At 34.3% G+C, this 22,304-nt stretch overlaps 2 protein-coding genes across 2 annotated transcripts; both read left to right on the top strand.

Annotated features, from left to right (window-relative positions):
- The first annotated feature begins 10,650 nt into the window (after window positions 1–10,650).
- On the top strand, window positions 10,651–13,403 carry LOC102612879 (L-type lectin-domain containing receptor kinase VIII.1). Its single transcript, XM_006480578.4, has one exon. The coding sequence runs from the start codon at window positions 10,787–10,789 to the stop codon at window positions 12,920–12,922; it is 2,136 nt and encodes a 711-aa protein (XP_006480641.1). The 5' UTR covers window positions 10,651–10,786; the 3' UTR covers window positions 12,923–13,403.
- Window positions 13,404–20,247: 6,844 nt separating this feature from the next.
- LOC102613180 (DNA-binding protein S1FA) lies at window positions 20,248–22,176 on the top strand. The gene is made up of 2 exons (XM_006480579.4): window positions 20,248–20,419; window positions 21,744–22,176. Exons 1-2 carry the CDS (start codon window positions 20,366–20,368, stop codon window positions 21,957–21,959), a joined length of 270 nt encoding a protein of 89 aa, XP_006480642.1. The 5' UTR covers window positions 20,248–20,365; the 3' UTR covers window positions 21,960–22,176.
- Window positions 22,177–22,304: the final 128 nt, after the last annotated feature.

Genomic DNA, 22,304 nt, shown 5'->3' on the forward strand with positions numbered 1-22,304 from the left:
CATTGAATGATTTGTCTTAATCATGTATGAATTTATTGATGTAGTACGACTACATTGAACAGGATCACATATGAGATTTAATTAACTTTGTAATAACTGTCAGACTTATTAAATCTCATAGGCGTTGATTTTACTGTAATCTTAATCTTGAGTTAATTATGATTTCATGATTGTGATTGTTATTTCATTTGAGTTACCAATGGGCACGACACATCCTTGTGGTCAAGATTACCCGGTATCTTGGTGGGAGCAATTATGAGTATTGGAGTTATGGATTAACAATATAGAATTTGTACAACACATCTCTTGATAGGTTTTCGGTACTTGATCATAGAATTCTCTGGCCAGAGTGTGTCAACATATTTAGTATGTTGAAAATGATCGTTAAAGAAAACCAGTAAGGATCAAGGAATAAGATGTTATTAAATTGATTGGACAGTTGAGATATCAATTTAATTAACGATGTGGTACAAAGGATTGTGCAGTAAAGAAATCAATGTGGCTTGGGACGAATTATTATTCGAGCATACAATTATGGAAGTCAGTTCCAATCTTTTAGTGGAGTAGATTTGGAATTAAATAATTGGGCTAGTTTAATTACAGACCTAATTATTGTAGCCACTATTGTATGTTCCCAAATGATCCCCGGGTTAGCTCATTTAATTGACTGCACCACTACTGGACTAATAAGTAAGATAACTAGCTATTTGGGTCAAAAGCCTAAATATATCATTTAGTGGGAGGCTCCATTTAATTAGCTTTTGTATAAGGGGCCTTATGTTATTTTACAAGGTGGGTCCCCTATTGAAAAAGAAAATAACGTGAGTTTTATTTATGGCATTATTTGGAGCCTAGGGTTTTCACTAAAGGGAGATATATAAGGCTTATTTTTCTCAACAGAAAAAAACAAGCAGCCACTTTATACAGATCAGAGAATAAGATTTTTCTCTCCATTATTGAGAGAAAAATTTTCTCGTGCTAGTTGCTTTGGTAGTGATAAAGGCGCCCACACGTCAAGTGCAGATCGAACCTGAGTCATAACCTGGAAGATCATTGGTGACAGTTCGTGATCTAGCAAGCGTGGTGGCGACGGATCGTGATCTAACAGGAGTGGTGGTGGCAGATCGTGATCTAGGAGCCTAAATCACTTCAGCGGAAAAAGCCAACTCGGATTTTCAAGGTACGATTTCTAGAATATGAATTCTTATATATTATATGAGAGCGATCTTCAAAAGGTTTTATAAAAATTTTAAAAACCTAATTTTTCCCCAACAATTGGTATCAGAGCCTCCTCATATTAATATATAAGAATTTCGTATGAAATTAATCTTGAAATTTATGTATTAGAGTGGCACAATTTATTCAGATATATATTATTTGTTTAATATATGAATAAAGCATGTTTTGGTTTGTCTTAATTCATGGTTAGATTTTCTGTTGTATTTTTCCTTTGGATCTGTAACAAGAGGGGTGGTTTTTTATCACCATGTTTCCCTCTTGATTTATTTTACAGTTATAGAATTTTTGTAAGCCAAAATTGGTCTAGGAAATTTGTAAATTAATCTCGGATTTTCAAGATCGGAGCGACGGAGGTCGGAAATTCTGACAGCGGCAACAAACCAGGGCACGCTGCAGCAGCGCGCGCGGCCAGCAATGGCCAGCAGCGCGCGCGGCCAGCATTGGCCAGCGGCGGGGGCTGCGCTGTGCGCAGCAAGCAGCGCGCGCGGCCAGCAAGGCCAGCAGCGCGCGCTGCATGTGCTGCAGCTGGAAGCAACGCTGCCGAGGCCAGCAGAAAGTTGCGCGCGGGTTTTGGCACGTTTTTCGGCCATTCGGCAATGGTTGGTTTGGCGTCGGCGTCGGAGATCGGCGGTTGACCGGGAACAGCAGCTGGACCTTTGTGGAGATGGCGGCTGGGGAGAGAAAAAGATGGATTTAGGGTTTTAATGGTTTTCATCATTACGATCCCTATAGTTCCATGGATTTTCTCTTTGGGCTGATAAGTTTTAATGATTTGCATTTAAGTCCAAAAACAGTTTTGGGCTTAAAGAATCCTAGTTTTAGGCCCAATTTCAATTGGGCTTAATGGATTAAAATGCATAGATAAAATTAAATACATTAAATTTATTTTTGGTCCAAAAGTTTTATTTTAATAAAAAAAAATTTTTATTTTATTTTCTTTCAAAATTAAAATTGGACCAATTATAAATTTAAATGCCCAATTTCTCCTAGTCCATTAACAAAGTCAAGCTTATGAAGGATGGACATTGACAAGAAGCCCAATGAAGATTAGGCTTAGGGTTAATGTATTTTTTTTCATTATTAGGAAAGCCATGAATTAAGATTATTTAATTGTTTTTCTATATGTTATGTTTTGGATGATAACATGCCATGATAACATGTCATATAGAATAGGTAGTGCCACTCTACGCATAATGATACATGTCATTCATTAATTATGAATTTCATTATATTGTTTGAAATTTGCACATGCTTAATAATATTTGATATCATCTAGATAATATTATAGGAAGCATGCAATTAACAATATGTATGTTTTAAAAAGGAAAAACCAATTTTAAAATATTGAGTGGGAGAGGGAAAATTCAAGATAATTTTCCCACGGGCTCCATTGTTAGTTCAATAATAAAATTATATATATACCTCGACTTCATGATACGGTGATGCTCTCTTCGGAGGGTATATATATTAGATATTTTATTTGATGAACTTCTTCAAAGATAAAATTGAAATATTTTTCAATCGATTGTTCACCCCAACGGTGACTATTGATATGAAAAATACGTAGATTGAAACAATGGTTATACACTCAACTAAAGTTTGTTATTAACCTTCCCAACGAAGCTCTGTTAACAAATTTAGGCCCAAATGGATAACGATAATTATTTATCATGTCTCTACATGAAAGTAAATAATCTAATGGATAATTGGGTCTAGTAAGTGTAGACATGATTTCCCCACCGGATAGCTTGTCAAAGCAGTACTAGATTATCGTTACAATAAATTAAAATGCATTTATGGTTTTTTGCATTTTTGTCATTTATTGTGAATATTGTTTCAAATTATTTATGCATGGATGTTTTTATTTTTCAGAATATGTCTTCCCTGAGCCCACTTACTATTATTCTGAGTCAAAACAAACTCACTGGAGAGAACTATATAGATTGGAAAAGAAATCTATTCATTGTCCTGACTGCTGAAAATTATAAATATGTCTTAACCCAGCCATGCCCCCCAGTTCCAGCGGATGATGCTCATAGAAATCAGAGGAGGCCTTATAAGAAATGGCAAAAGGCCAATGAAATGGCAAAGTACTACATTTTAGCCTCGATTTCTAATATTCTGCAGACCAAACATCAGAACTTGGAGACTGCCACTGAAATAATGGATAGTCTCCAACAGATGTTCGGGCAGAGTACTCGCTCTGCGAGACAAGCAGCGCTGAAAGGAATTATGAACAGTAAAATGGGGAAGGGCACAAGAGTTCGTGATCATGTCCTCAAAATGATGGACTATTTGAATGAGGCTGAGATTCAGGGAGCACAAATCGATGATAACTCAAGATTGACATGGTGCTAGAATCTCTGCCAGAAACATTCAAGGAGTTTAAGGTCAATTATAACATGAACAAAAGAAATATGACCTTAACTGAATTGATGAACGAACTCCATTCTGCTGAAGAGATCTATCGTGCTGAGAAATCTCTGGGAAGCATAAATATTACTGAAAAAAGTTCATCTTCTGGGCCTAAACCGAAAGGCAAAGGCAAGAAGAAAGCTGGGAAAAAGAGACCGTCTACCAAGCAAGATGGCAAGCCGAAAGGCAAATGCTTCAAGTGTGGACAGAAAGGTCACTGGAAAAAGGATTGCCCTAAGATTGTGAAATCAGGTATGGGAAATCTTTTTGTAATTGAGGCCTGTTTAGTTCAGAATCCTATTGACACTTGGGTGTTGGATTCAGGAGCAACTAATCATATTTGTAATTCACTTTATTGGTTTCAGGAAACCAGGAAAATAAGTGAAGGAAGCGTCAAGCTGCAGTTAGGGACAGGACAGTTCGTGTCAGCAGTAAAGACTGGATCTGTTTTATTATCTTTTAATAATGAGACTTTAATTTTGAATAATTGTCTTTATGTTCCAGACATTAAGAGGAATTTAATTTCAGTAGCTTGTTTGTCAAAGCAAGGGTACACTGTAAATTTTGGATCCTCTGTTTCTATTTTTCATAATAAGAGACTTATTTGTTCTGGTACATTGGAAGATAATTTATATCATTTAAGTCCAATGATCCATTCTATGCATGACACAGTGATAAATAATGATGAGCATACACATTTATCTAAGAAAAGAAATATTTCTTCCAACCAATGTTACCTCTGGCATTTACGCTTGGGTCATATAAACCAAAATAGGATACAGAGAATGATCAAAGATGGGCTCTTGGGTCCATTAGAAAATGAATCATTGCCACTCTGTGAATCCTGTTTAGAAGGAAAAATGACCAAAAGGCCATTCTCGGCCAAAGGAGTACGTGCAACAGTACCACTTGAATTGGTACATACAGATGTATGTGGACCAATCAATGTACAAGCTCGAGGAGGTTATGAGTATTTCATCACTTTTACTGATGATTACTCAAGATACGGTTATGTTTATCTGATGCGTCATAAGTCTGAAGCTCTTGAGAAATTCAAAGAGTATAGGGCTGAGACAGAAAAGCAATTAGATAAGAACATAAAGAAACTTCGATCTGATCGAGGTGGTGAATTTCTCTCAGGAGATTTCAAAGAGTATCTGGTTGAAAATGGGATTATATCTCAATTGACTGCCCCGGGAACACCACAACAAAATGGGGTAGCTGAAAGAAGAAATAGAACTCTTTTGGATATGGTGAGATCTATGCTTAGTTATTCGTCATTACCAATCTCTTTTTGGGGACTAGCACTGGAAACTGCAGTTTACCTTTTGAACTTAATTCCATCTAAGTCAGTGCCTAAAACCCTAATAGAATTATGGTCAGGTCGCAAACCAAGTTTATGACATGTCCGTATTTAGGGATCACCAGCACATGTACTGAAACCAAAGGCAGACAAAATGGATTCACGTTCTAAGGTTTGTATGTTTGTGGGGTATCCCAAAGGAACAAGGGGAGGTTTATTTTATAGTCCTCAAGATAGGAAAGTGATCGTGAGCACACATTTCACTTCCCTTGAGGAAGACTATATGAATAACTTCAAACCTAAGAGTAAGGTAATACTTGAAGAGCTGTCAGATGATCAGGTTGATGCTCAGCTTTCAATGCCTGTTACAGAACAGGAAGAACAGCAACAACCAGATGATCAACACAGGATTAACCCTGAACAACCATCACTTTTAGAACCTCGTCGTAGTGGGAGGGTAACTAGGTTACCTGCGAGATACATGCTTTTGGGAGAAACCTATACGGCTATCTTAGATGAACATGTACAAGATCCCACTAGTTACAACGAAGCTCTAATAGATAGAGATGTTGAATTTTGGAAAAAGGCCATGAATCAAGAAATGGATTCTATGTATTCCAATAAAGTCTGGGAACTTGTAGAGGCACCAAATGGGGTAAAACCTATAGGGTGCAAGTGGATCTACAAGAGAAAAAGAGGAGTAGACGGAAGGGTGGAAACATTTAAAGCAAGATTAGTAGCCAAAGGGTTTACTCAGAAAGAGGGAATTGATTATGAGGAAACTTTTTTTCCGGTTGCTATGCTTAAATCCATCAGGATTCTGCTCTCCATTGCTGCAATGCTAGATTATGAAATTTGGCAAATGGATGTCAAGACTGCCTTTCTTAACGGGCATCTTGAAGAAAACATCTACATGCAGCAACCAGATGGATTTATACAAAAAGGCCAAGAACACATGGTATGTAAGTTGCAGAAATCCATTTATGGATTGAAACAAGCATCCCGGTCATGGAACATCAGATTTGATCAAGCGATTAAATCGTTTGGATTCATTCAGAACATTGATGAACCATGTGTGTACAAGAAAATTCAAGAAAAATCTGTAGCCTTCCTAATTCTTTATGTAGACGATATTCTCCTAATTGGAAACGATATAGGAGTATTGACTACAATAAAGAGTTGGTTAGCGAAACAATTTGATATGAAAGACCTGGGAGAGGCAAGTTATATTCTTGGTATCAAGTTACTACGAGACCGGAAGAATAAAACTTTAGCCTTGTCTCAAGCGGTCTATATCGATAAGATATTGGCTAGATTTAGCATGGAAAATTCCAAGACTGGTTTATTACCATTCAGACATGGAATTACATTCTCTAAGGATCAATCACCTAAAACATCTGAAGAGATAGAGAGAATGAGACGAGTTCCCTATGCAGAAGCTGTGGGAAGTCTCATGTATGCCATGCTTTGCACTAGGCCAGACATCTGTTTTGCGGTAGGGATGGTTAGTAGATATCAATCTAATCCTGGACCTGAACACTGGACTGCGGTCAAGCATATAATGAAGTATCTGAAAAGAACTAAAAATTATATGCTTGTGTATTCTGGTGATGAACTCATTCCAGTGGGTTATACTGATTCTGACTTTATGTCAGATAAGGATTCCAGAAAATCAACTTCCGGCTATGTGTTTACATTGGGAAGTGGAGCTATTAGTTAGAGGAGTGTGAAACAATCTTGTATCGCAGACTCCACAACTGAAGCTGAATATGTGGCTGCATCCGAAGCTGCAAAAGAAGCTGTATGGCTCCGCAAGTTCCTACAAGATCTTGAGGTGGTACCTGCTGTAACTGCACCCCTTAAACTATTTTGCGATAATAGTGGTGCGGTAGCTCAATCTAAGGAACCAAGGAACCACAAGAAACAAAAACATATTGAGAGGAAGTATCATCTTATAAGGGATATAGTGCAGAGAGGTGATGTGGAGGTTACTCAGATTGCGTCACAGCAAAACTTGGCAGATCCTTTTACTAAGGCCATACCTGGGAAACCTTTTAACTTGCACTTAGAATCCATGGGCATGCGTGAGATGCCAGATATGCTTTGAGAGCTAGTGGGAGATTGTTGGGAAAATATGCTCTTTAAAAGCATATGTGTTTATTTAATTGTAATAAACAATTTTTCTGATTAATAAAATAAATGAGGTATTTTATTCAAATATCTTAATTGCATTAATATTTGTATTAAAGTCCATTTAATCATATTATATGTATTTATGTGATCACCATGTGGATTCACAGAAGACATAAATACAAGTTATCTTATGATTAAATAAATTTAGTTCGCAGTTGATAAATAAAGTTGGGCACTTTATTTAGGTATAGACTGTAATAAATTCATTGAATGATTTGTCTTAATCATGTATGAATTTATTGATGTAGTACGACTACATTGAACAGGATCACATATGAGATTTAATTAACTTTGTAATAACTGTCAGACTTATTAAATCTCATAGGCGTTGATTTTACTGTAATCTTAATCTTGAGTTAATTATGATTTCATGATTGTGATTGTTATTTCATTTGAGTTACCAATGGGCACGACACATCCTTGTGGTCAAGATTACCCGGTATCTTGGTGGGAGCAATTATGAGTATTGGAGTTATGGATTAACAATATAGAATTTGTACAACACATCTCTTGATAGGTTTTCGGTACTTGATCATAGAATTCTCTGGCCAGAGTGTGTCAACATATTTAGTATGTTGAAAATGATCGTTAGAGAAAACCAATAAGGATCAAGGAATAAGATGTTATTAAATTGATTGGACAGTTGAGATATCAATTTAATTAACGATGTGGTACAAAGGATTGTGCAGTAAAGAAATCAATGTGGCTTGGGACGAATTATTATTCGAGCATACAATTATGGAAGTCAGTTCCAATCTTTTAGTGGAGTAGATTTGGAATTAAATAATTGGGCTAGTTTAATTACAGACCTAATTATTGTAGCCACTATTGTATGTTCCCAAATGATCCCCGGGTTAGCTCATTTAATTGACTGCACCACTACTGGACTAATAAGTAAGATAACTAGCTATTTGGGTCAAAAGCCTAAATATATCATTTAGTGGGAGGCTCCATTTAATTAGCTTTTGTATAAGGGGCCTTATGTTATTTTACAAGGTGGGTCCCCTATTGAAAAAGAAAATAACGTGAGTTTTATTTATGGCATTATTTGGAGCCTAGGGTTTTCACTAAAGGGAGATATATAAGGCTTATTTTTCTCAACAGAAAAAAACAAGCAGCCACTTTATACAGATCAGAGAATAAGATTTTTCTCTCCATTATTGAGAGAAAAATTTTCTCGTGCTAGTTGCTTTGGTAGTGATAAAGGCGCCCACACGTCAAGTGCAGATCGAACCTGAGTCATAACCTGGAAGATCATTGGTGACAGTTCGTGATCTAGCAAGCGTGGTGGCGACGGATCGTGATCTAACAGGAGTGGTGGTGGCAGATCGTGATCTAACAGGAGTGGTGGTGGCAGATCGTGATCTAACAGGAGTGGTGGTGGCAGATCGTGATCTAGGAGCCTAAATCACTTCAGCGGAAAAAGCCAACTCGGATTTTCAAGGTACGATTTCTAGAATACGAATTCTTATATATTATATGAGAGCGATCTTCAAAAGGTTTTATAAAAATTTTAAAAACCTAATTTTTCCCCAACATATACCAAGTACAAAACGCACCATTCTATACTCAATATTGTTCTATTGTTGTGAAAATATCAGCACAGTAATTATTAAGGGTAAAATTGGATTCCATAGGTACTTATTCAGTAGAGGGGGATGAATTTAGAATAAACATTTTTTTTATACGATAAAATATCATTTAGTTTTGAGTTTTTAACCAAGAACTCTTTAACTAAATTGGTCAGTTTTACCTTCTTTATATTGAAGGTAAAGGATTTAAGTCCCCTCGTTTGGTTTGAAAGAGTTTATTTTTTTATGATTCCAGAATGTTTTTATATTTTGCTTTAATTTTAAATTTCTGCAGCGATTATGTATTCCAGAATGCTTTTATATTTTGCTTTAATTTTAAATTTTTGCAGCGATTATATATCTCTTTGTATTGTACGTAATTTTGAAAAAAAAAATGAACTTCCTGGCATTTTATCAATTAAATTTTGCTTATATTGCAATTTTAAAATATAATTAAATTTACTTTGGATAAAGCTTTAGTACTTGAGCAATCTTTAACATATTTGACGACTTCATCATTAGCTAAATACGCATACACACACTAGTTTTTAATAATTTGTATATATAAATTTGGAATAAGCAGAATTATTTCATGATTAACAGATGCAATTTTTTATATTATTTGAAATAAAATCAATGAATCCAAATAACTCATTTTGTAGAAAGAAGATATTAATATGATTTTAAAATGAGAAAAATAAAATTGTTCAAATTTTGCTCACGTTAGAGTAGGGACGGCAACATGTGAGTATCAGTACGTTGCTTACCTATACCAATGTCTCCTGGGCACCTACACTCAAAAAACAAAAAAAAAACTAAATTTTCTATCATCCATTACGGGATTTATTTGTCATTATCAAACCGACCTTAACAAATTTAAAACTATTATCAAACTCGCATCAGTATCCGGTAAATTTTTAGTAAGTTTCTAAATTTCAAACACTTTAGTTTAAAAAATGCATTCAATCTAATTTTTTTAAAATATAATAAAAGCTATAAGTTTATAATATTAGTCATAAAAACCTACATGAAATACTTATCAATTCTAACATTTGTTAATGTAAATGAGAAATTAAAATTGCACGCTTAAAATGTATCAAGTCCCATCACAAGTGTCAACTGGGTTTGTTCAATTGAAAGTTATTGATTAAGAGGGGGAGTGGAGACTGATAATACAATTAACATTATCGGCAGACGGTGCGAAGTTGTCCCTTTTACTGAACCCGCTACTCTAAACGGGTTTTGACTTGTAATAACAAAACCCACCTATTAGCTACTAAAAAACATAATAATCCTAAGTGGGTGGGTAATATTTTCAGGTTAGCGGGTTGGAGGACAAAATTGTCAACCCTCAATTTATTTATTTCTTAAAAACATTTATAATTTTCTGAATTGAATTGAATTGTTTTTCTTTTACACCGATGAAAAGGCAAAAAAATTTACGGAAAAAGAAAAAGAAAAACGACAAGCACCACGTCCAAGAAAGTTAATGATAATAAAGCAGGTTCATGTGTTGGATTAAACTTGGAAGCCACAAAAAGTTTCAATTAAAAACTCTAAAAAATTAAAAACGTTTTCAACAACAAAGACAAATAACGCAATCCCCCCGAAGTAAATATTCCGTTTTACTTGTCTTTATTGTTAACTTGGCACATAATACAAATGGGGGCCGCTCATGACACACCAGTGCACGGTGAAGTTTCTGGAGCGTGAAGGTCACGTACGCCATTGTTGCACCCAAGCCCCACGTGCGACCCCTGATGTGTTCGAAAAAGTGTGTGAGCTGAAGAAAAAGGCTGCTTTATCTCACGTAAAAGAAAGAAGGAGGAAAAAAAAAAATGTAACCGTTACAAATAATGGCCACGTGTCATCAAATCAATCCACCTGTCTTCTTCATCTCTCCTTTGGATTCTCTACTTCCTCGCTTGGGTTTTTATTTGTTCCGTCTCTCAACTCTCAACCCTTCTCTCTCTCTCTCACTCACTCAAAAATCTCGTGAGAATTTAATCTTCTTCTTCAAAAAACAAATAGTAACCAATGAGCTTCCGCCATTTCTAATTAGAGAATGTTGCTATTTTCTTGCAAAATTTTGACGTCTCTTAACCTATCTGTCGTGTTTTGTCTCTTCGTCATCAACAATGCTGTAATAACAATCTCCACCGCAACTGAATTCGACTTCGGCACTTTAACTTTAGCCAGCTTAAAGCTTCTGGGTGACGCCCACATGAACAATGGGAGCGTGCGCCTCACTCGTGACGTCACCGTCCCCTACGACGGCGCCGGCAAGGCCCTCTACTCCAAACCAGTCAGATTCCGGCTGCCCGGGACTCACACCCCGGCGAGCTTCTCGACCTTCTTCTCCTTCTCAATAACCAACCTCAACCCGTCCTCGATAGGCGCCGGGCTTGCATTCGTCATCACTCCGGACGGCGAGCAGGTCGGCTCAGCCGGCGGCTCGCTGGGGCTTCTAGACGAGAAAGGGGCCGGGTTGGGGTTCGTTGCAGTGGAATTTGACACTTTAATGGACGTTGAGTTCAGTGACATTAATGGAAACCACGTGGGTTTGGATCTAAACAGTATGGTTTCTACTCAGGTTGTTAATTTGGATACCATAAATGTTGATCTTAAGAGCGGCGATCTTGTGAATTCTTGGATTGAATACGACGGATTGACTCAGGCTTTTAATATATCCGTTTCGTATTCTAATTTAAAGCCGAAAGTTCCAATTTTGTCCTTCACTCTTGATCTAGATCAGTACGTCAATGATTTTATGTACGTTGGATTCTCTGGGTCAACTCAAGGAAGTACAGAGATTCACAGTATAGAATGGTGGAGTTTTAGTTCATCATTTGAGTCAAATTCGGGTACCGGGTCAGGGTCAGCGCCGCCGCCTCCAACGGCTAGCTTGATGAACCCGACAGCTAATTCTGTGAAGTCACCGCCGCCGTCATTGGCTCCTTCTGGTTCAAGTACTACACAGAAGAGTAGCAAGTCATCGTCTTGTCATAACCAGCTTTGCAAGCAAGGAGCAGGGGCTGTGGCAGGGGTGGTGACGGCTAGTGCATTTTTCGCCATCTTTGCCGGCGTGCTAATTTGGTTCTTCTCTAAAAGGTACAAACATGTGAAAAAATCTGAGTCCTTTACATCGGATATTATTAGAATGCCTAAGGAGTTTAGTTACAGAGAGTTGAGATCTGCTACTAAATGCTTTAATGCTAATAGAATTATTGGACACGGCGCGTTTGGGACTGTTTATAAGGGAATTTTGCCGCAGAATGGTGACATTATTGCAGTGAAGAGATGTAGTCATAATAGTCAAGGAAAGGATGAGTTTTTATCCGAGTTGTCAATAATTGGTACTCTTAGGCATCGGAATCTTGTTAGGCTTCAAGGTTGGTGCCATGAGAAGGGTGAAATTCTGTTAGTGTATGATTTGATGCCCAATGGGAGTCTTGATAAAGCTTTATTTGAAGCAAGATCACCTTTGCCATGGCCACATAGGAGTAAAATATTGCTCGGTGTGGCCTCTGCTCTGGCTTATCTGCATCAAGAATGTGAAAACCAAGTGATTCATAGAGATGTTAAGACTAGCAACATAATGCTAGATGAAGGGTTCAATGCAAGATTAGGAGATTTCGGATTGGCGAGACAAGTTGAACACGATAAATCACCTGATGCAACAGTTGCTGCAGGAACAATGGGGTATTTGGCACCCGAATATCTCCTAACTGGAAGGGCAACTGAGAAAACCGATGTGTTTAGCTATGGTGCCGTTGTTCTTGAAGTAGCTAGTGGAAGAAGACCAATTGAGAAAGAGATTACAGGGGTTGGCAAAGTTGGTGTTGCGAGTAATTTGGTTGAATGGGTGTGGAGTTTACACAGAGAAGGGAGATTGTTAACGGCAGCTGATGCAAGGCTTGAGGGTCAGTTTGACGAGGCTGAAATGAGAAGAGTGCTGTTGGTTGGGTTAGCCTGCTCGCACCCAGACCCTTTGGCTAGACCCACAATGCGGGGCGTGGTTCAAATGCTTGTGGGTGAGGCAGAGGTCCCCATTGTCCCAAGAGCTAAACCTTCAATGACTTTCAGCACTTCTCATTTGCTGTTGAGTTTACAAGACAGTGTATCAGATTGTAACGGCATGATCACCCTTTCCAGTTCCTCATCAGAAAATGATTTCATCCATGGCGATCATCTAGTCTAAGCATTATCATCATCATCAAAAGGTCAAGATTCCACCATCCCTGTTTGTTATTAGGTGTTAATTAAATTAACTCCAAATATACACTGTATTCTTTTGTTTTTGTATGTAAACACAATAACATGGAAATGTAAGCATAGGGTTTAGTTAGTTAGTGACCTAGGGCCGCATTTTTTTTGTTTTTGGGTGTTTAAATTATGAGATAATTGAATTATCCTATACTAATTTGTACAATTATGGGCCCTAGAGCAAAGCAAGTAATGGTGGTGGGTGTCATTTTCTAGATCTTATTGGAAGGTTGGCTGGCTAGTTGTTTTCACAAGCAATCCCCTCCATACTCAATAGTCAAAAGCGCTACAACAGTTTGAGTAGAGGTTTGGTAAAGTATAGTGGCAAAAGGAGTGCATATTTATTGTCCCATGGTGCGGTTGGCCTGATTAATAAAACAACCAGAGCAATGAAAAACAATTTTTCGCTTAGAAAATTCCATCATTGTTTTAATCGTAATTTGTATGTTAGTTGTTTAATTTATTTTTCTTGCTCGTAGGAGTCCTATGTATGCAAGTCAATTTTTAATAATTTGTTGGTGGACTTGGCGAAGTTATTGTATACGTGTGGGTCGTTGAAGCAGTGAGTGAAGCCTTTGAAAAAGACCAAAAATTTAATTTTGCTTCTAAAGGGGATAACATAAGGCTAGCTTTTGTGTCTATCATTTCGGGTTAACTTCTTATCATTAATTAAAAAAAATTATCACAAATCGAATCTCAACAAATCCTAATGCAATGTTGAGTCACTCATGCATATGATTTAAGAATATGCCTCTCTTTTAGGTAAAGAAATCATAAAGGGGTGAAAGAGAATTCAGCTGTTTCCATGAATATTTTATTTGTCACCAAAATGTCTTATTGGAAGTGAATGTTGATATTGTGCAATTTTAATCTTTTACATGTGTGGACTTTGCTTAAAAATTTAGATTAATATTGGATTTCCAATAAAGAAAAAAATTAATGTTGCTTAATTTAGACTTTCTTTGTTGAGATGAGGTTTTGTGCGGAGCATTTTTATAATATTGTGACTAATAGTTACCGGATTAAAAAATAATATGTTATTAAATCTTAACTATATATTATTACAAATACAAGTGTAAAAATATTATAAAAACTCAGTTTTCAGCTCAACTGAACACCAAATCTAAATATTTTTTTGTATGTACATTTTTTTGGGAGATTGCCAATTTTTTCTCTACTAAAATTAATGGATGGCACTTACCTCACACAATTTTTATAATATCCATAAAAAAATCCTGAGTATCAAAATTTAAAGGAAAATAAGGGTAAATAATTCATTTAATTAATAATTTATCTTGGAAATATAAATATAAATATATATTTATTATAAGAAAATATCTTATATTTCTTTTTTTAGTACTTAAATTTTTTTATTTTAATTTATATGTATATGTTAATTTATAATAAATATAAAAAAAATATTTAAAAATAAAAGTAACGCGATAAAATTATACTATCTCAAAATTATTGACTATTATTAAAAAAAAAAACAAAATGATATATACACTAATTTCAGACTTCCAATAATGGAGAAATCGACAATTTCTTTTTGTTTTTTCTTTTTTGGGCGTCAATATGAAATTGGCATGGCCCATGTCCAGCGCACGGCGTACCAGCCAACTATAACAAACTACACAACAAACTATCAATATCTTACCATGCATTAACAGTACTCTCTCACTTTTGTCTGGCACTTGAAGTGTGAGACGCCAAACATACGCCGTGACAATACTGTATTTTGTGTAATAATAAAAATTCTAAGGGGCGTGTGTCTAAATATAGATTTTGTGCAAATTCGATATAAAATTGGTATTATAATTAATTAAATAAAAATATTATGATATTATATAGTGTAATAATAAATCTACATAAAAATTTCGTTTTCAAAGTTATTGTCATACTTTTTAAATATACTTTTTATATTTTCAAGTTTGTAATTGAATGATAATCAAACTTTGAGTGTGAAAGTTTGCGACTGTTCAAAAGCAAGTTGTGCTTTGGAGGAAAAAAAAAGGAAAATTATCACTTATATATTTTTAAATTATCATATAAAAAGACCATATTACCTTTTTAATATTATTATATTTAAATAACAACTAATAATTTGATGGATGGTAGATATATTTTATTAATTTAAGATAGATGATTGATATATCCTTAAAGTATTATAATAAATTTAATAATAGAATAAATTAAGGGTATATAATTAATAATTTTTTTATAAAAATAAAGGGCAACGTCGTAGGCATATTTTTCATAATTTGTGTGTCCCAAGTCCCAACCATAACTGCGGAAACAGACAGAGAGTGGAATAATAATGTGGTTCGCAGTGAGAATCTTGCCCATGTGGCACTATATGATTGGATACAAATATCATCTACATGTACCAATCAGAGTGGTCCAAGATATCATCTACATGTACCAATCAGAGTGGTCCAAGATTTTAGATGCAGTGAAGCATGCCAGTTGCCGACCACATATAGAAATAATAAAAATATACGAGCCAGAGAGTTAAACTGAAAATCTTGCCTGAACTCGAATTTTTAATAATTAAAAATAAGTTTATGTGGTGAGTTTTTATACAGCAAAATAAGTATTTAAACAGGTATTAGGTTATAGAATTTGGCTTCATCTTAATATTTTGGATATTTAACTAATTTTGTACCTCTTCAAAAAGAAAGTTGATTTGGATGGTTCATAATAATTAATAAGACTGCCCACAGAATTTGTCCTGTACTAATTGCCAACTACTGGATTAAGAATTCTTAATCAATTTTTGGATAATGACATTTTTGAAGTCACGAAGTGATTCCCTTTGCCTTTCTATTGATTTCCTAAAAATCATTATCACCATCAGTCACTACGCGTGTTTTTTTTATTCTTTTAAATATGGTTTATTAAGAATTTATGTTCGAGTTATTTCGATATGATCCTTTTGATTTAAATAAATTTATCTTGGCTGGATACCATTCAAAGAATGCATGTTATCCTTAAATTATTTAATGTAGTCTCTTATTAATATATTGAGCTGTAATTTAACGGTAATTAGACTTTTTGGACTCTTGAAGCCGATAGTTATAATAAATTATAGAAACGGGAAACCTTTCTTTTGGAGATGTTTTGATATGTTTCGAAAGAAGTTGTGATACAAAATTTATTTTTTAAATAGTATTTGTATTTGATGTGTTATTTATTTATTGGTATTGTGAAATTACATTGATAATTAATGATAATATAAAATTAAAGGAAATTTTTTTTACATAACCATTTTTAAAAACCTATTATCAAAAATAGTCATAGGAAAAAATGTCTTAAAATAGTAACCACCCACACTTGTTATGGACTAAATTGCCCCTCCCCAAAAACCATTGTCAAAATCGCCTAAATCACGCATCCCCCGACATCGCCCATCATCGCTTGTCATCTTGAAATTTCTTTCTACTACTCCATCATCACAATCTCACCATCACAGCCCCTATTATCGTAGCCTCCATTAGTAAAAGGTTCTATATTGTCAATGACATTAGGATTTGACCTAAAGGTACAACTCATTTACACTTTTACAATAAGTTTTAATTGATTGGTGGATTATTATTGATAGAAAAGCACACTAGAATATATATTGGCATGAACAATTCAAAGATTTTTAAAAATTAATGTTTGTAAAATATAAGCACATTAGGTGTTCGTTAAAATGTCTCTAAGAATTTTTTTTTTCAATTATCTCAATAAATTTACTGAACTAGTTCCTAGTGATCCACTCTTTAATACCAAAGGTACTTACTAGTATGAAATTTACACTTATTTCATAAGCTTTTTTTTTTTTTTTTGGTTTATGTTGGGTCTAGGCACACCCATCGCCTACATCGCCCGTGCACGCTGCGGGCGATGACGCCCATCGCTGCCCAGGTGCAGCATTGCCTGCACTGACCTAAACGAATTTTTTTGTTTAAAACAATAATTTAATATTTATTGTATTTAACTTTCAGATATGTCTTGCAATAAAATGCTGCCTTGGACTTTAAAGATACCAACTAAAGATCATTTCCCAGGTGTTCTAACAAATTTGATGAAAATGAAGAGAGTGATTAGCCTTATGTAATCAAAGTTGACTGAAAAACAACAAAAGTTGTTCTGAAAATCAATATTTGGGCATTTTACTAGTATGAAGGAAATTGAGATTTAGTGGCATGCTCGTGCATAATTTGTTACTTAGAAAAGTGGTACAAGAAGTTAATAAATATCAAATCTGGTTTCATGTTGGCAATGAGTTGTTGCGTTTCTCGATTCGAGAATGGTGTCTTATAACAGGACTTAAATGTGGTGAATTGCAAGATTTTGAAGAGTTAAAAAAAAAAAGGTGGCAGTTGGCGAATACGTGATGTTTATTTCAATGGCAATGATGAGTTTCAGCTTCAAGAATTAGATACAAGGTTTGAAGCTTTTGATTTTACCAAATCAATGACAAAGATGCATTAAGAATTGCCTTGTTCTACTTTGCGGATAGAGTTTTGTGTGCGAGACACAATGAGAGGCTCATCCATAAATTTATACTGTATGTCGTTGCATATTTGGAATGCGTTAACAACTTTTCTTGGGAAACATATTCGTGGAATATTGTTTATGATTAAATGAATTCTTCATTGAATGGGGAAGGCTGAAAAATTTAAGAATGAAGCAAGTAACAAGCACATACATGAGACTTACAAATTTTATGGCTTTTGTTATGGAGTGTAGGTGAGTAAAATATAAATACATGTATCTGTGCATGAATATAGTATAGTGTTTAATGTATTTTTTTTTCAATGTAGGCCTATATTTTTTAAGCAGTTGGAGGAATCGTATATGGCACCCTAACAATGTGTTGATTGATTTTGTCTTCAGTGCTAGTTAATAATTGTTGTTTAATGCATATGAAATCAGAGTAGTTTTGTGTTTAGCTATTGGAGGGAGTTTGAAAAGTGAAATGAGAGGAGTTTTGTAGAGTTTGTATTTAGTTGTTGAGGTGAAATAAGAGAGGAGCTTTGGGGAGGGGCAATTTAATCCATAAAATTGTGTGTGGTTAATATTTTATGTTCTATGGCTAATTTTGAGATAGAGTTTTTGAAAGTGGCTATATAAGAAAATTTCCCTAACAAATTCAATGTCTAACACATAACAATCATTGTTGTTGACACATCATTTGAGGTATAATTTTTGTATCTTAAGTTTTCAAGCATATCATCATTCTTTTTGGAAGTAAATCGAAATTTAATCTCTAATGAAATTTATTCTTATTAAGATGGTGCATTATATGGCCATGGTAGATTGGTGCTTTTAGTAATGTTGATGGCATCAATTTGACTCCGTGAGACTCTTTATTCATTTTCCACAAAACACTGGATACATGTAGATATATTTCACTAAAATAGGTAGAATATTAGTTAGGGGAAATTATCTCTAAAATATGTAGGATAATCTTTAGTCACACACACACATATATATAGACTACAAAAAAATTTGACTTGTTATATGCACCAGCAATATTTTCAAACATATATCAATCAATTGTTTTACCACTAACACTGTTAGAATTTATTAAAGAATCTAAAAAAAAAAAACTACTTTACCTTAAATTTATTAAATGATCGTTTTTACCCCTTGAGACTTTGAAAAGATACGCATTTGTAATTTTAATTAAAAGCCGTTATTTACAACAAAAACAATAAAATAAAAGTTTATTTAGCTGATTCTCCTATCTGTCTATAGTTAAGCTTGTTATGTGATTATAAGTTTTTTTATTTTTCAAAGTTTCAAAAAATAAAATAGTCTTCTACTATATTCAAGGATGAAATAGTGATTTTGCTTAAATTCCTTAAAAGGTTGTAACAGTTCTAGTGGTAAAGTAATTGATTGACACAAATTTGAAAATATAGACGGTGCATAGACTATGTCAAAATTTTTAGTAATTAAATGTACATATGACAAAATAGAGGTGGTAGTACAAAAATAATTTTACTGAAAATAGGTTTTTCAACTAATCTCAATAGAATTTTAGATTACATGTATATGTATGTTCGCATTGTAATATATTTGTAGATGATAACAATTTAAAATGATGCATGATATTTATCTTTGAAAATTGAAAAAAAATAGTTGTTGTATATTTATCTTACATGTCTTTGCTTATTTAATTTCCAATTAAGACCTAAAAAGGATTTGCTATGAGTTTCAGAGTTTATCTGCAGTATCGTATGGTTGGACTATTCAGGCCCATTTCTGTTCTATGTTAAGTTGATGGACATGTTGCTGGCTTGCTTCAATGGCCAGTCCTTAATATGGCCTTTTATGGAAATTATAATTAACACATTAATAATAATAAATTTAACTATTATTTAGCTCTGTACGCCAACTCTACAAGCATTACATTATTATGTAAAAATTGCACCTAGCTAATAACAAAAATCATATGATTACAAAACAATAAGAGGAGTGATCACTCTACACGTGAAAATTTATAGTAATATTATGTCGAATGTCATACTAACTATGGATATAAATTTTATATTCGAATTTCGTAAATTGTAAATTTAGTTAATGGGAAAGTTTCTTAATTTTCAAGTGATTTACGCCACTATGTTGTTTGTATATAAGGGGGATTTCAAAATACCCAAATTCTCTTATAAAAAAATAAAATAAATAATACCCACATTCTCACATGATGAACTTAAATGATACACAAATTCCCATGTGCATTGGTGAAGATGTTGGTTTCCGTTTTGCTATCCAGCTAGTGTGTATTTTATTTACGTTACTCTTTAGAAAATTATTAGTGTGTGCTAATGCTATAATGCAAACTTTGACTTCGATTTTTTTGTTTTTTTTGGTTAGGCGTAGACTAATCTTCCATTAATAACATTAATTTATCTCGTAGCTACCTAACTTCCCGAATACCAGCACAAAGTAAACCTTTTCATCCACAATTTTGTGTCATTATTCAATATTTTATCTCGAAATTTCACTGTAGATGATGTGATATTAATTGTAAAATAATATAATTAATTTATCTAAAACCTGTAACAGATTATTAATTACTTGACGAATAATTTGTTTAATGGAATTAGGTGACTACGTAACGGAAAAATGAAAGCTCATGCATTTAATGAAAGAATACCAAATCCTAATTTTGTGGCCAAGGCCCAACACGGCCCAAAAAGGAAATAGGACAAAAATAAAAAATAAAAAATAAAAAGTTGGATTAAGAATTTTGTGCTATAAAAATAAAATTGGAATATTTATCTCCTTTTACGTTAGATCTAAAACCTTTTTAGTTTTATTTTTCTTGAATCTTCTCCGGTTCGTTTCGTGCAGTGAGCCGATCTGATCTCGGGTTTCAGCCATGGACGAGGAGTTCGAATTTGGTGATAAGGCTCCTCCCTCTTTTGATCGCGTGGTATTTTTTATTTTATGTTTTTATCATTTTAATTATCTCGAAATTATCTGCTGATTCACGATGTCCACGTTCACTTATTTGACTTGATTTTGCATTTGTAATTTGTGGATCTATTCGTTTTTGTAATTTTTCTTTAAAATTTCTCGCGTTGATCTCGTGTTCTAGATCGGATAATTGGAAGCTGACATTGACGTTAAATTTAGTCATATTTGTAGATCTTTATGACCATTGAGCATTTAATTTTAATTAGGACTGTTTGATATCTTTGAAATTCGATGAAATTGTGATGGCATTAATTGAAATTAATCTTTGAATGCTTTCGATATGCGAGTTTTTAAGAGTAAGTTAATATATATTATTTTTCTGTCAATGGAGTTGTTTTATTTATTTATTTGTTGTTCTATTATGGTACTTTAATCATCGCAAAATTTAGAATCATTAATAATGAGAAATTCTGGTGGGATGAAATAGTTTTATGAAGCTCATGCTGATGGTGATTATTTTAGCTTAAGCTTCATATTAAACTGTTGATTTTTTTTGGGGGGGGGGGGAGAACTGAGGAAGCCTGTCAATATTTATATATGGCATTGGAGATTCGTCTCTGGTCTGTCAATTAGGAATGTAGGTTACAACTAATAACAAAAAGATTGTGAATACTTGAATTTTCAGCCAAGTCACTACACGTTAAAATAGACTTATTTTTTCTGAATTTATGAATCATTTGAATTTTTATAGTTTGAAAATCCTTTTTAAGTTACAATTCAACTGATTAGTGTGTTTATGGAGCAGTAGTTAGGCAATTATGATTGTGGTCTCTATTTCGTCGGGGGAACAGTGAGAATGTGGGAGAGTCTGTGAGATTTTTTGGCATGCATTAATTAATCATTCACGAATTATACTCATCTGTTGGACTTGGGATGTTTTGTTTCTTGTCATGTTATTATCCCATAGATAAATTTGTTCAAGCTTTCAATCGCACAGCAGGATGATACCCTGTTTTACATGGCAAATGAAGGTAGAAAAAAAAAATTAAAATATGTTCTTATCCACCTTGAACTTCAGCTCTTTAGAGTATTTGGCATGTGTTAATAAAGTAATGTGGAGCATGGTTAACAGCAATTCGGTTCGTGAAGGTGAGTTAACCACAAAATAAATTTTAGGGTGTGTTAAAAAAAAAAAAAAAAGGTCTGCCATTATGGTAAGATTAGAGCCCCGATGCTGTCGTAATATCAACATGTTGAGTGTAGTTGGTACAATTTTATTCTTCTGTAATTTGTTTTCTCACGTGTACTTACAGAACGTAACTTGCTTTAATGATAAACAGGGAAACACAGTTAAGGATGCTGGAGCCAAAGGGTTCAATCCAGGATTGATAGTGCTGCTGGTTGTAGGAGGGCTGCTGTTGGTATTCCTCATTGGCAATTACATACTGTACATGTATGCACAAAAGACCCTTCCCCCGAAAAAGAAGAAGCCAGTCTCCAAGAAGAAGATGAAGAAGGAACGACTGAAGCAAGGTGTCTCTGCACCCGGAGAGTAGAAATTTTAGATCCGGTTTTGGTTCTTCTCCTTAAATGTTGAACATTCAAGTTCGAATTTTTTCTCCAGATTTGGTGTCAAGAGAGTTGTCCCAGTTATTTTCTCTGTTTTCTCAATACTGGCTAGAAACCTAACCTCATGATTAGAATTGACCCTATATTTGGGTAGACTAGGAGGCAAATGCTGTTTGTCAATTATATGCAGTTTAATTTTCCTCATGTTCCCTTTTTTCTCTTATATTGCTGCTCTGCTTGAAAGAAAGTGTTATGCTGTTATGCTGTAGGGATTAAAGTTTCGGTTCATAACCTATTAGGATCTATTGGCTTTCTAGTAACTTGCATCTGAT

The sequence above is a fragment of the Citrus sinensis genome, chromosome 6, assembly GCF_022201045.2.
Source record: "Citrus sinensis cultivar Valencia sweet orange chromosome 6, DVS_A1.0, whole genome shotgun sequence".
Lineage (NCBI taxonomy): Eukaryota > Viridiplantae > Streptophyta > Magnoliopsida > Sapindales > Rutaceae > Citrus > Citrus sinensis.